This window comes from Micromesistius poutassou (assembly GCF_964030765.1).
Source record: "Micromesistius poutassou genome assembly, chromosome: 5".
NCBI classification, from domain to species: Eukaryota; Metazoa; Chordata; class Actinopteri; order Gadiformes; family Gadidae; genus Micromesistius; species Micromesistius poutassou.
In genome coordinates this window covers 11,757,615-11,772,470 of record NC_140275.1, presented here as the reverse complement: position 1 = coordinate 11,772,470, position 14,856 = coordinate 11,757,615, and the positions used below count along the sequence as shown (strand labels likewise).

Below are 14,856 nucleotides of genomic sequence, written 5' to 3'. Positions count from 1 at the left end.
ATCTGAAACAGTGACATGATGTTACACACAGACATAAACGCATACACAAAGCATATATATATATATATATAAATTCAGTATATATATTCAGGGAGAAGTGTGACATATAACAAGGACAAAAATATATGCTAGTTGCACACTTATCCAAAATGACCTTACACACAAGGGCTAACTATAGCCTAGTACAGAACATTGTTTTCCGTCTAGTACTGGAAGGTAAGCGGAGGAAACAAAAAACAAGCAAAACAGAAATGTGCAAAGCAAAGGAAAATGAACTAGCTTGGTTGCTAGTCTAAATCCGAGTCAGCAATGACACAGGCAGGGACAAGTAACATCACCATCCCCCATAGCCTCTAACGTTCGTATGAACGTTAGAGCGTAATGTGAGAGCCAATAATATAACCCTTCTAATGACGATGACACAACTAAATGCAACACTGCACCACAGACTACGTTTTATGGCTATTTGAAAAAAAACGAACCGAAACCGCCTCTGGTTTGAAACGGAGGAATCTGAGCTCACCTCTTTTTGAATGCCGATGACGTAAAAGGTCTTCCCCTCAAACTTCAGCTTGCTCACATCGGCCCTGGGGAGTTACATAAAGGAGGACATAGTTGCGGTCAAAAACAAAAACAACTTATCCATGCAGAATCTATTTTGGATCTTTGCTCCTATTTGGAGGATGAAAAGTTGTATGGATATAATAAAAGCATGCATACCCAGTTCAACTTAACCCAGTTAAAGTCAAAGGCAAAATAATTGACTCAACAAACAAGTCAACCAAACAGGCTTAATCTACTTCAAGTTTTGGAAATTGTGTTTTCAGTGCAAACGTTTTTTTTTTTTCAACTAGGTGTTGGTGGCAGGTGAGCGCAAACGGCCTGCGGCTGAGTAAAGCTTGACCCTAACCCCAACTGTTACCATTTGAGGAGGTGGATCCTTTTGTTACCCTGGAAGACCACGAACCCTGTGGCTGTGAACCCAAGGAAGGCGGTGGAGCCTGTGAAGTCCTGTACACGTACACACACAAACACACACACACACACACACACACACACACACATACACAGGCACAGGCACGCACACACACCAACACACCCCCACACACACACATACATGTACACACACACACACACACACACACACACACACAGACGAGCGCACGCACACACACAGACGAGCGCACGCACACACAGGCATGCGCACACACACACACACACACACACACACACACACACACAGGCACACGCACACAAACATACACAGACACACACACACACACACACAGTCTGTATAATTATATACATTGAGAGGGAGCACAGGCATGGCATTGTGGGACGAAAGTGGACACACTGTAGGGGAGAAAGCAGTCCATCATTATCTCCGCGGTGACAAAAACCTACGCAAAAAATCACTTATTCCCCACCCAATGTCAATGTGCACCAGAGCGCCAGACACATGTTAGCCAAACTTAATGGATGGATCGTTGGACGACAATAGAATTAGATTAGTGTAATAAGCAGATAATTTCCCTCTCTCTCTGTTCTTTTTTTTTCTCTCTCTCTCTTTCTCTCCCTCTTTCCCTCTTTAACTCTCTGAGGGCGTGGCGATTTTTTGGGTTTATTGATTAATTTGCATTTTTAGTTTCCTACGGTTTGGGAAATGGCTGAACTGCAGAACCGCGATTTATACAATTTCTAGACTTTGCAGATTTTCTTAAGAGCAAAGACCAAGAGAACCCACTGTTTCAGCTGGGACTCAAACACTATTTTAAAAAATGCATTTGGTGCGCAGAGTTCTGGGAAGGAGGGGGCGTGTTACAACACAACTTTGTGATACTTTTTCACTAACGTCGTTGTTTATGAGCTTTACAATGAGCGTGTTGTTATACTGAGAAGCTTAACTCTCACTAGGATGCGACATCAAAATAAATCCCTGCTCAGGCAGAGCTCCACACACACACACACACACACACACACACACACACACACACACACACACACACACACACACACACACACACACACACACACACACACACACACACACACACACACACACGCGCGCACCATCGCGTTTGTAGAATGTTGGTGTATTTTAGTGTCTCTCTGTCTTCACATTTCTTAGTCTATGAACAGGCCAGTGCCTATTCAACTGATACCAGGTGTTATTTACAACATTCCTCCATTTGTTATGTCCCAACGAGGACGAACCAACCCGGTCGTCTGGGAAATAGCCAGGGCCATACACCTTATCAAGGGAGACACTGCTTCTGTTCTTTTGTTATTTACATTTTCTTATTATAATACCCGCCCAGGAGCCAAGGAGCACGTCAGGAGACTGCTCCTCACCCACCTACACCCACCTAACCCATTCAACCTAAGTCTGTGGAATAAACCCTGGAATAAATCCTGGAATAAACCATCTATTCGACCCTCTGATCCAACCTGCCAAGCTTCCTTGATTTCCACTTCAAAAATGACTACCACAACGAAAAATACACAACGCAAGGTCTATACGAACGGTTTAGAAGCTGAAATCGAACACGTTATACGATGGCTGTGTCCTTAAACGCACTACCCCCGTTCAAATCAAACTGGTTAAACTGGTGTTTTCGCCTCAATGCCTGATCCAGCGTGATGAGCCCAAATTGGGGTTCATCAAGACGCTGCAAACGACTGATCAAATATTGTGAAAAAAGTCAAAAAATCACCCAACGCTACTGTCTCTCTCTCCCGCTTTCCCTTTTCTTTCTCTCAGTCTCTCTATTCTTTATTTATTTATCTTTCTCACTCGCTCTCAGCAGCATCTACGTATCTGTCATAGGTGACACAGGTAAGGCTGACAGCATTCAAAGTATAGCATGAATTTGAAAGCCAACGTTTCCTCAAAACAACAACAGAGTAGAGACAGGAATGACATGACTGAGCTCCTTTGATGTGGATACACCAGATAACCACAATCTATAATGGGCTTACTGTGCGTCTATATATATATATATATATACATATATATAAACGTCTCTATAGCTGTCTCATTTTAACTCCCTGACTCTCAAGGAGAAAATAACACAACACAGATTTCTGTCAAATTACAATTTTTGTAATGATTTCACCTCATCCAAGGGACATTATTTACCTAGTTAAGGTACACGATGCAGCATTGCAGTACATTAGCCTAATGGCAATAGCAAATAATGTCAAAGTCACAGCGTTACAATATTTACAGTCGACACTCAAGTGCTAAAAACAGTCGCTACAGTGCTTGATATTCACAGTCTCTCACATTCCCGACTGCTCCCAGGGACCGGTACATTATCACAGTCTCTCACATTCCCGACTGCTCCCAGGGACCCGGTACATTATCACAGTCTCTCACATTCCCGACTGCTCCCAGAGGGCTGTACATCACGGATCTGTATTAATCACTGGCCGCACTTTCACTTGCATTTGAGAAATGAGAAATATTAAGGCACATTGCACCGGTTGCAAAGCTTTCATGGTGTGCGTTTTTGTGGGGATTTTTTTTACCTCTACTGTGGCACAAAGTTGCATTTTCATTAATCAAAACGTGTCTTTGGTAATATATCTAAGTGCCCTGATGATCTATAGCGACACGTGGAAACCCCGCCCTCACACAACGTTTTCACGTTTCAGCAACGGAGAGGGCAAATTGCTGATTATTTTCTATTGTTTGTACGAAATGCAATACAAATGTTGACTTGGATGAATTGATTGGGGGGGGGGGGGGGGGGGGGTTGGGGTCAATTTACCTTGCATGGGTGAGGGTCAACGCCATACGTCTCCAGAGTGTGAGCCCTTTGGACCATGTTGAGCTCAGCTAGGGCCGCTGACTGGCCCCTGAAGGAGAGGAGACGAGTTGGGAGGAGGCGTATGAAGGAGAGGAGGAGGGAAAGAGAGAAGTGGCGAGGAGAGGAGAGGAGTTAAGTGGAGGTGGGAGGAGAGAAGTACGAAGGAGAGGAGAGGGGAAAGAGGGGAGAGAAATGTTGAGGAGGAGGAGAGGAGAAGGAAAAGGGTAAAGAAAAGAAGATTAGAAAGGAGAGGAGAAAAGAAAAAAGAGAGGAGTGGTGAGGAGAGGAAGAGAGTAGAAAGGGGGAGAGGAGAGAGATAATGTTAATACATTGTTGGCACAGTGGTTAGCACTGCTGCCAAGTTCATTTACATGGCCTCCACCTTACAATGTTTTCCATGTGTCATCAATGAGCAGGGAGAGGTCAGCCATCTTGTTTACGGTTGTAAACAAGTTGTTCAGATCAAAGACCTTTCCGCTGGGATGCACCCTAACCAACACCAGGCTATTCTGCCCCCCCCCCCCCCATTTACCTTTGTTCAACATCTGAGTGAGGGAATTAGAAAGGGAAATCCACACATCACAATGTGTTTGCTGGCTATTTCAACCATGCCTCACTTTAGCCGACCGTGTCTGCCACACGGACGCTTCGGTCCTGTTTCGGTTCTCGTAGCGGGCGGATAGTTGATGCTGTTTTCAGGAGACCCGCTGTGAGGCTAAGCCGCGAGTGGCTCTGTGCCCTGACTAATAAGGGATGTATCTTTGATCTCATAATCGCTGTATATGTGCCGGTCAAAAGAGCTCACAGCAATGCTGTTGAGCTACGGTTTGTGTTAACACACAGATACACACTGTCGAAAACGGCTCATCCAACCGGGTCTTGTGTGGCCGTCCGCAGCGCTGCCTTTGACGGTGGTCTGTGTAGTGTATGGTGCTGTTCTGTGACAGTACTCTGTTTGGATCTGGTTATGTGTTGAGTGTGTATCTATGCATGATTAATGTAGCCTGTAGCTCTGCTTATCCAATTCCTCCAAAAAAAAATATATTCTAAAAAATAATCTATTCAACCACACTATATTATAGAATACCAGAGCTGGGATTTAGTGGATGATAAAAACCTGAGCAACTCAATTTGAATGACTTGTAAATTTTAGCATCTATTCCTCAAACTAAAGCAAAGAAATCCTGATCAAACACCCAACTTTGACATATCAAAACATATGCAAAATGCTCAATATATCAGACTTTGGAAATGTTTGATGTATTTCAACATGAGACAATGGGAATGCAGTTGTTTGAAGGTACCTGAGCTCATTCTTGTGTATCTCTATGATCTTCCTCTCCAGTTTCAGAGATTGTTTGGGGAAAAGTTTGAAGTCCCGGATATAGTCGGAAGGGTGTTCGTCTGGGTCGTAATCCCCTAGTTCCGCTGGGAAGAAATGAACAGCACATTACACTTTGTGTGGCAAATATCAATGTTTACAATCATGTTGAAATGATGGAGGTGTGTAGCTAAATGATCCAAAACACACTATATTCACTATTACCTTATTTCAGACCTTTCAAACGTCTTTTGGACAGACTTAAAATGGATATTTGAAAATATGTATTATCCATAAAATGAATAAAATGTATCCATAGAATTTGTTTCTTCAGATTTTTTGGATATGTTAGGTGATGTTTATGTTATATTTGATATGTTTTATTTAAGGAAAATGCACAAATACACAAAAAAAAGACACACTGTCTTGTACAAAAGTGGTAGTATATACGATCGTTAGCAATAGGATAAATATACATTTAACATAAATTCACTATTTGAATAGAGGAATATTTCTTTTCCATTTGCAGTGATATCGGATCATGTTCTCCTTCTGAGTGGTGCTTAACACGCGACATGCTTCATTCAGGTTCAATTAAAGTTTCTGGGGGTTTAATTAAACAATAATCCTCTAGCTCTTTAGTCTCCATCCTAAAAAAATGTGGAAGAGAAGACCTTGTGATCAGCCAATCACATGCTGTGGTGGAGGCTCAGCACATTCTACCCTCAAGTGATCTGAGCCAATCAGAAGCGCTGAAAGTTATATCATGGATATGGATGATATATATTAATATCTAAATATGAATATATACTAACATTCAACAAGCCGCTTTCAATCAATAATTTATAATGTAGGATAATACTTACAAAGCTGGGTTCAATCATTTGACAATGATTAAAGCTTCAGTTGTTCATTTATTTCTATGTTTTTGGGTCAAATAAGATAAGGGTATGTTTCGTTGGTAAGGTGCCAGCAGTGCTTTTCCCTGGGTATGAGACACAGCACAGACTACAGAGTACAAGAGGTGACGGCTGACAGTGAAAAGGAAACTAGTACTGCGGTACAAGGACTCAGCAATGGGATTGTGACAGTGTTCTCTTCAGATTCTGAATCCTCTATGTAGAGAAGAAGAAACGCCTTACCCACATCAATTAATCCTCATTGAATCCTCGTCAACTGCTATCCACAATATTAAAGACATCCATGAGTTTAGCAGCTAATAAGTCAAGGTCTTTTTTGTGAGAAATAAGTAGAGCAGTTCTCTGCTACAATGGACCCCATCATTCCATTTTATAACCAATTTTCATGGACAAATTTTTATTTAATAGCACATTGCTTCCGATCAAATATGTCTGTCAGGGCCAGTGCTTAATGGTAGTATGTGTGTATATGAGTGTTAGTGTATCATGGGATGCTACTAAATGGTTGTAGTGTGGACTCACCCTGTATGATACAGGCTCCCAAGTAGGCAGCGTCTGCAAATGGACAGAGGAGACGACCATGATAGACATCTCTCTTTAACTGGAGGTACAGGAGATACCTGGAACACACGCACGCACACACGCACGCACGCACGCACGCACGCACACGCACACGCACGCGCACGCGCACACGCACACGCACACGCACACGCACACACACACACACACACACACATTGTTTAGAACAAGGCTCTAAACAAAAGGTATCTTTTTGTGACATAGCTGAGTCAAGTTTCACTGTGAGTATCGAGAAATATCAGAAGTGTCTCCGCCCTGCTCCCCTGGCAACTGGACATTCCTGGTTCTCCATGTAGAAGCAAAAAGTATCATTTTCACATCGGTGTTGTGTAACCGAGTTTGGAGACTCTGGAGACTCTCCCGGTTTGAGTGACCTGAGGTTACAAAGATCGGAGGTCGTTAAGGTTCTAACGGAAGGATGAAGCCACAGATTGGTTAAAATCATTTTAAAAATCACGTAATTACCTCATACAGTTACACCAGTTCCTTTGCTAAACCCTTGCTCAAATATTAGATTTAGCAAACCATGGAATCACAATCAAAACTGATTTCGCTATTTCACCATTTCGATAACCACTACATGGTTAATATCCATATGTTTGCGTATATAAACAGCAGTACTGAACCAATGCCAGTAGATGCCCTATTTTTAATTGTATGTTTCCATTGACATAAACCCGAGCACAGCAAGTGATTTATTGCTATGGAGTCATCCACTCTACCGCGTAGACCGGTTGTTGCTACAGCAACAGCTGCCATGGAGACAAAGTGAATGCAGGCATGCTTTCCTAATGGGTGTTATGTTACCACAGAGAATGGTGACGACAACTGAGAGAAACTAGAGACATTTGGTGTCCATCTTCCAATGAGTTTCAATAGATCTAGAGCCGAGTCTGTCAACGTCTGACACACACACACACGCACACAAACGCACACACACATCAGAAGAAGAAAGGCAGAGAGAGAGACTATGAGAGAGAAAGAGAGAGAGAAACAGAGACAGAGAGAGACAGAGAGAGACAGACAGAGAGAGAGAGAGACAAAGAAACAGACAGAGAGTGAGGGGGACAAGCAACTGATCAAGGATGCACACACCCACACTGTAAGTAAGCCAGTCTCAGGAAGGCACACACACACACACACACACACACACACACACACACACACACACACACACAGAGCTGCTCTGTGGTCCCACACTCTCCTGTGGAGAAAAACACCATTAAATGTAGAGAAGCTTCCATTTTGAGCTGTCATTGATTGCGAAGCGATGACCCCAGATTAATATTTTGTTTGATAGAATTCTAATTTCCCTTTCCCCACTTTGTTTTGATTAAAATGTGATGTGAGTGACTCGTGGTTCTTGTGCATTGGGCTCCATATCAGAATGCATCATGGGATTACGGGTTGACGATACTATGCCAAATTGTGAGGACTCATGAGAGTTTGCTCCTGTAACATCCCAAACCAACGTTAATATACCTTAACTAGACAATGTTGTTTCGCCACGTTTCGCATGAGAAATACCGTGGCCGTTTCATACACAAGGCTGTCTCTCCATAATGACCAATTCACAATGAATTACTAATTAATCAATCAATCAAAAAACACAGTCCAATGCTCCTATGCTCAAAGGGAAGCGTCATTGGCATGTGTCTTAAAGTAATTTCAATTTGATATAAAAAAAAACACATTGTCAGTAGAGTGATGTTAATGCACATGCATTTCAAATTCTGACGCATTTCTAACTTACAAACTGTGACTTGGACACCTTTGCTACTGAACCACATCACTCAAGCCCACCAACTCTTTGTGAAAGGGGTGCTTGCATAAGGTAGCAAAAGGTTGATTATTAAAGTAGAAAATAAGTGTTCATATATTCTGTGATGATGAGTTCGGAAAAAATGTAATCATCCATTCTCAAGTGTTCCACCTTAGCCATTCTTTAAAGTCTACTTGAAACAAAGCAACAAATTGTGCTTTCAGAAGACCCTGAAAGGGGACCCTAAAGGTATCTAATGGACGTAGCAGAGGCTAAGTGGACTAGAGACGATGGAAGCAGAAACCGCTGAAAGCTTCTAGCCCATGAGCTAGGAAGGCAGAGTGAGAAAAGACAACATAAATAAAAAAATACAAACCAGACGGAGACAGGCTGAACACTTTCTAGACCGTGATAGAGAGGGGGAGGAGCAGAAAAGGATGGAAAAGACGAGGAGGGAGACAGGTCTAGCCACAACGGGCTCTTAAAAAAAACTACTATTATGTGAACCATGGAATTAAACCACCCGCTCTTCGGGAGCAATTAGGGAATGGTGTCTATTTCTCATGGTCACCTGGGCCCTGGATACAGGTGGAGTCAAGGACCAAATCAACATCCCCTCTGGATTATCCCCCTGCTTTATCTTGATAGCTTACTGCTGGACCGATACATGTTAATCATTTAGCATATAATAATGTTTATTCTGCGTCTAAACATATTTGACTCATATTCCACATTTACATACAATTTCTACTGATTTTATTTAGCTATTTGCATATTTTTGTAATTCTGAGAGTGTCTTGTAATTCTGCTGCTTTGAATGTCACTCCTCTATTCTGTATGGGATTAATAACACGTTTTTTTTTTTTAATTTACATAAAGTACCAACGAGGAACATTTTCTCTGCCAGAAGGAAACAAGGATACAGGAAGTGATGTCAAGAGAACAGGGGAAGCGGTACGATCAAACGGACGGTCTGGAAAAAAGGTGAGTGAGGAGACGGGTAGGGGTAGGGGTAACGAGATGGCAGGAGAGGTGAAGGAAAGGAGAGAGAGAAGGAGGAGACCTAAGGAGACAGGTGGCATTCAGAGGCAGTAAGAGAAGGAAAGAAACTAAGACCAAAAAAAAATGAATAGATCTGAGACAGAAAAGGAGGATGGAAGCAGGAACACGGAGGAGTGTGGGAGAAGGAGAGGGACTGGCGATGCATTTTGGTTGAGATGCAAAGTAGATGGAAACCAATTCCCCGCTGAGTAAGCAACATAATTATGTTTGTGTGGAGAACACCTGCAGCAGGGAGGCTGGGGAGGAGTATATCAACTCTAGTGGTGCTCCTGATCCACTTAGCTGAGCCTGTGAGCAGAGCGTTGACGTCTAGTTCGAGCCCTTTTGTTTAGAACAACCCCTTGAGCTATTGTTGATATTATAATGTTATCTGGTGTGGTAGGAACAGTCTCAAAAGGATTCACATGCACAGATCTGATGACCATGACTGTAAAAACTCCTTTACCGCAATCAAATGTACAAATCCTGTACCAAATAATATCAAAAATAACGGTGATTTTCCTCTTTGCTACTCTTTTAAATGGCAATCAAACAGGACAATCAGATTATGGTGGATATACCAATCTCTGTTAAAACACACAAGTTACACCACCTGCTGTTTGGCGATCGACTTCATTCACCTAATTTGCACATCGCTCATCCATTAGCAGGCAACAAACAGCAGGTGTCCTTACCTGGTGAGCTCTTCCTTGATCTTCATTGGCTCGTTGGGATAGAACTTGACTCGAAAGCACATCATGTAGGGCTGTTGAGCTGTGGGAACACAGCAGGTACAAGAGTAAGTCCTGTGTCAAATCAACAAGTCAATGAGTGAATGCATACTGTATATCTGGACTGTGTACGTGCTCAGTTTACTCATTTGATTCAAGCACTAATTAGGTAAATGACACATACACACAGGTATACACATTAACACAACCACAAAGAAAGATTTAAATAAGAGACTTATTTTCATATAGATAGAAACACAACTGAGGAAACAATTATAATCCATTGACTATTTATTTTGCTTCTCTTCATTTGATCTGCGTCCCGAAGTGTCACACGCACACACACACACACACACACACACACACACACACACACACACACACACACACACACACACACGCATAAGAGATGTGAGATGAGGCTGCAGGCCTTAGATCAAACAACATAAAATCTAAATCCCCTTCTGGGGTGCCAATATCACTCACACTCACACACACACACACACACACACACACACACACACACACACACACACACACACACACACACACACACACACACAGTCAAAGTTAATTTACTTCAAATATTTTTTATTTATTTCACATGTTTTAGTAAGTAGGGGAGAGACAGATAGACAAACAGACAGACTCACTATATTTTCAAAGAAGACTTGCTACTCAGGAATTCACATAATAACCCTTAAAATCATTGGAACTGATGCATTTCTGAATTGTTAAGAATTCCAAACCCTCACCAAAATACAAACACAAATATATAGTTGCTAGTTACACCATTCCAAAGAACTAGAAGTGTGTCTGTTTCGATCATACTGACTTTAACATTGCCGGATCCTAATGCTGTATTCTGCCCTCAACCCCTCTTCGGTTCCGTCCGATGGGGAAACGTCCTCTCCACAAAATGCTCTCTCTTAAAATCTGTTCAACAAGCATGCAATCCCTTTCCCTCCACCACAAACACAGAGTATTACACACATACAGACAGGCACACATACATGACACACACGCGCACACACACACTCAAGACTTTCGACTTTTTATCTGAAAAAGTCTTGCTATCTGATCTTGTCATCTGATTTCCACAGTTCCTTCTATCGGAAGTATTTTTCATCTGAGATTCAGAAGAGAAGATTTTGCTTCAGAAAGAAGTGCAGTAGAAAATATTCAAATATTCTTTAAGAGCTTCTCTGTACATACATATTCTGCATGCTCTCATTCCGCCCCTTGCAGAGAGACAAAATGTTGGACAGACACAGAAGTACTTAGACAGACAGACGTACATACAGACAGCCGGACAGACAGACAGGCAGGCAGACAGATAGACGTCTAGACAGACAGACACTAGCACAGTCAGACATACAGACAGACGTACAGAAAGATACACAGACAGAAAATCATTTTAAATACTTGACGTGATTTTTGCTGGCGCTTTCATCCAAAGCGATTTACAACCATTCATTCACACATTCACACACCGACGGTGGAGTCAACCACGCAGGGGCGACAGCCAGCGCGTCAGGAGCAGTCAGGGTGAGGTGCCTTGCTCAGGGACACCTTGACACTCAGCTAGGAGGAGCCGGGGGATCGAACTAGCAACCTCCGGTTACCAGCCAAGCCGCTCTAGCGCCCGCCACAAAAATTCAGACAGACAGACAGACAGACAGGTCCTATATAAGAGACTAGACTATCTTAATCCTGCAGCTGTGTGTGTGTGTGTGTGTGTGTGTGTGTGTGTGTGTGTGTGTGTGTGTGTGTGTGTGTGTGTGTGTGTGTGTGTGGCAGGGAGGACCGACCAAGCCACCGGGGACCAGTTTGTGTGTACACAAGCGCTCTGCTGACCGCCTTAGTCCTCTGTCCCCTGTAACCCATCCTCATGACGAACAGCCTCCGGGTCACACAAAAACAAGGCCAACAAAACTGCCGCCCACCCACTCCCAGACACTAGAGCGTGGGGAAGTGTTTGTGAAGACTTTGGAAGACATTGAATGACGGATTGGAGGATGACGAACACATAGGACACACATAACACACAGAAGTAGGTCCATGAACACATACATACGTATGGATACGCAAACAACTGCATACATACAGACACACACATACACACACATATGAACATACGACTACACACACACACACACACACACACACATACAACTGCATATAACACACACACACACACACACACACACACACACACACACACACACACACAAACACACACACATACAACTGCATATAACACACACACACACACACACACAAACACATTGAGAAACAAGCCAAGTGATGTAGGCTATCTAAATAATCAGGGACACACAAAGTGACAGAGTAACTGACAAGGGCGCAGCACGTCACGACACACAAACCAATAAACACACACACACACACACACACACACACACACACACAGACACACACACACACACACACACACGCACACACTAATGTGATAATCAACCCGCCACGGGTAAAAAGCTACTTGTCAGTATGACTCAAATCTCTTCATCCCTCTTTCCCCCCCCCCCACCCCCCCACCCCCCAACTGTTTATTCCTTCATAACGTTCTGTCCGTAGACTTCAATCTCCTACCAATCTATCATGTGTTTTCCTTCTGACTCAGCGTTCTCCTGACCACTTTTAATCTCTGTGTTTGTTTTTCCATCTCTCTTCCCCCATTCTCCCTCGGTTTTCATCTATTTCATCTTCTTCACCCTTCTCCTCCTCCTCCTCCTCCTCCTCCTTGTCCGCCATTCTTCTTCGTCATCGGTCCATCTGGCCTCTGGCACGGGAGGTGCAGCTCAGGCGGAAGACGGGGCTAATAGCGCCTTTACTAATTCATGTCGAGAGAGAGAGAGAGAGAGAGAGAGACTGGACACACAGCAGCACAGGCCTGTAGAGAGAGCTGTGGACCCCGGGTTAACCAGAGGACGGAGTTGGAACTTTGCTAGAACCCTGGTCTGGGTTCCGACCTAGAGTCATACCTCCACCAGAAACCTCTCCCAAAGCAGGGAAGTTATGCGGAAAGTTCCAGAACAACTGTGAGTGTCAGAACCTCTGCATTTACAAAAATCAAGACCGGAGCTCGCACTCAAAATAGTATCTCAAAGATCAGAGTATAACATCAAAATGTGATTTATTGGCCTCACCATATATAAAAGCCTTAAAGTCCAAGTGCAAACGTTTCGGGTGAGACCCCATTCTCAGTGCAGAACCTCTGCATTGAAATAAGTTCAAGTGGTTTGATTTTAGTAGACACTTAATTGGGTTTATTGTGACTGCTTTGTTGAATACTTATAATTGAAATGATATGAGTGGGGAAAATATCAAAAAAGGTGAAATGTGTCTAGATGAGCCTAAGCAGAGCCTATGCATGATTTTTGGTGCGGGTCAATAAACAGTGAAATTGAGACTCCCTCTAATTGGCTTTTTATAAAAACCAGAATTGGCCAGAATTGGCCAAAATCAGAATTGGCCACACCCTCTGGGAAACAATCCTTGTGGTGTCTGTCAGTAACATGTGCTGCAGTTTGAATGCTTTTGGTTCAGTCTAGTTGCTGTGCCTGTGTGCTTCCACATCCAGCTTAGATATCTATTTCTTTGCTGCATCTGCTCTCTCTCAAGTTATCCATGAGTGGACGGGCACCACATGCACAAACACACACACACACACACACACACACACACACACACACACACACACACACACACACACACACACACACACACACACACACACACACACACACACACACAAACACACAAACAACTGCAGACATACAGCCTCAACAAAGTGACAGAATAAAGAATATTCACACACACACACACACACACACACACACACACACACACACACACACACACACACAAGCGAAACCTCAACAAAGTGACAGAATAAAGAATATTCACACACACACACACACACACACACACACACAAGCTAAACCTCAACAAAGTGACAGAAAAAGGAATATTTACCCTTCATCTGTCTCACCACAGGCTTGCTGGGATCCAACCAGTGCTGAGGGAGTGACAAACAGAGTATATATTAAGAAAAACTTACAGTGGGTATGAATGTCTGTGAGTGTTCACTCTATGAATATTACAACATAAAGATTTCATCAAAAAGGTCGTACCTATATAAAGCGGGTATGCAGAAATCCACTAGCAGGCTCTGTTGCTATGGCAACACCAATTCCAAAATGGTATATATATATATATGTTTGTGTGTGTGTGTGTGTGTGTGTGTGTGTGTGTGTGTCCTTACCCTCTGCTTCTCAGGGTCCACATATCTGATGCCAAAGTAGTCTTTCTCCAGGAGGTTGTAGTGGTTGCACACATGGTCCAGGAGGAACTGTCCCTTGGTGTCCCTCTGGGGTGACAAAAAAAAAAAAGCACACCGCACACCACGGTCAGAACCCAGAGCAAAAGGTTTAAAAACGTGTCACCGTAATCCGTACATCAATAGTGCAGTATTAGCAGCACTCTGGACGTTCAAGTGCTCCATTCATGCAGAGAATATTCCTAAAACATTTCATTGCTCTCGTGTTCGCACAGGAGACGTACTTCATTCTTGAGTGATTGAGTGATTCTCAGTGATCAAATCCAAAACTCCAAGCACAATTATATTTCACTTTTCCAATCCGCTAACCTGAACAGTAGACTGGGCCAG

At 43.0% G+C, this 14,856-nt stretch overlaps 1 protein-coding gene across 1 annotated transcript in view; it reads right to left on the bottom strand.

The window, feature by feature from the left end:
* frmd3 (FERM domain containing 3) overlaps nt 1-14,856 on the bottom strand; it is a gene marked incomplete at both ends in the record, with an annotated part of 39,978 nt that overhangs the window by 15,950 nt on the left and 9,172 nt on the right. The window contains 8 exons of the mRNA XM_084468745.1: nt 524-587; nt 923-1,011; nt 3,774-3,861; nt 5,117-5,240; nt 6,576-6,673; nt 10,131-10,209; nt 14,163-14,205; nt 14,452-14,556. Of these exons, the coding sequence (XP_084324871.1) occupies nt 524-587; nt 923-1,011; nt 3,774-3,861; nt 5,117-5,240; nt 6,576-6,673; nt 10,131-10,209; nt 14,163-14,205; nt 14,452-14,556 (690 nt within the window). The remainder of the gene's footprint in view (nt 1-523; nt 588-922; nt 1,012-3,773; nt 3,862-5,116; nt 5,241-6,575; nt 6,674-10,130; nt 10,210-14,162; nt 14,206-14,451; nt 14,557-14,856) is intronic.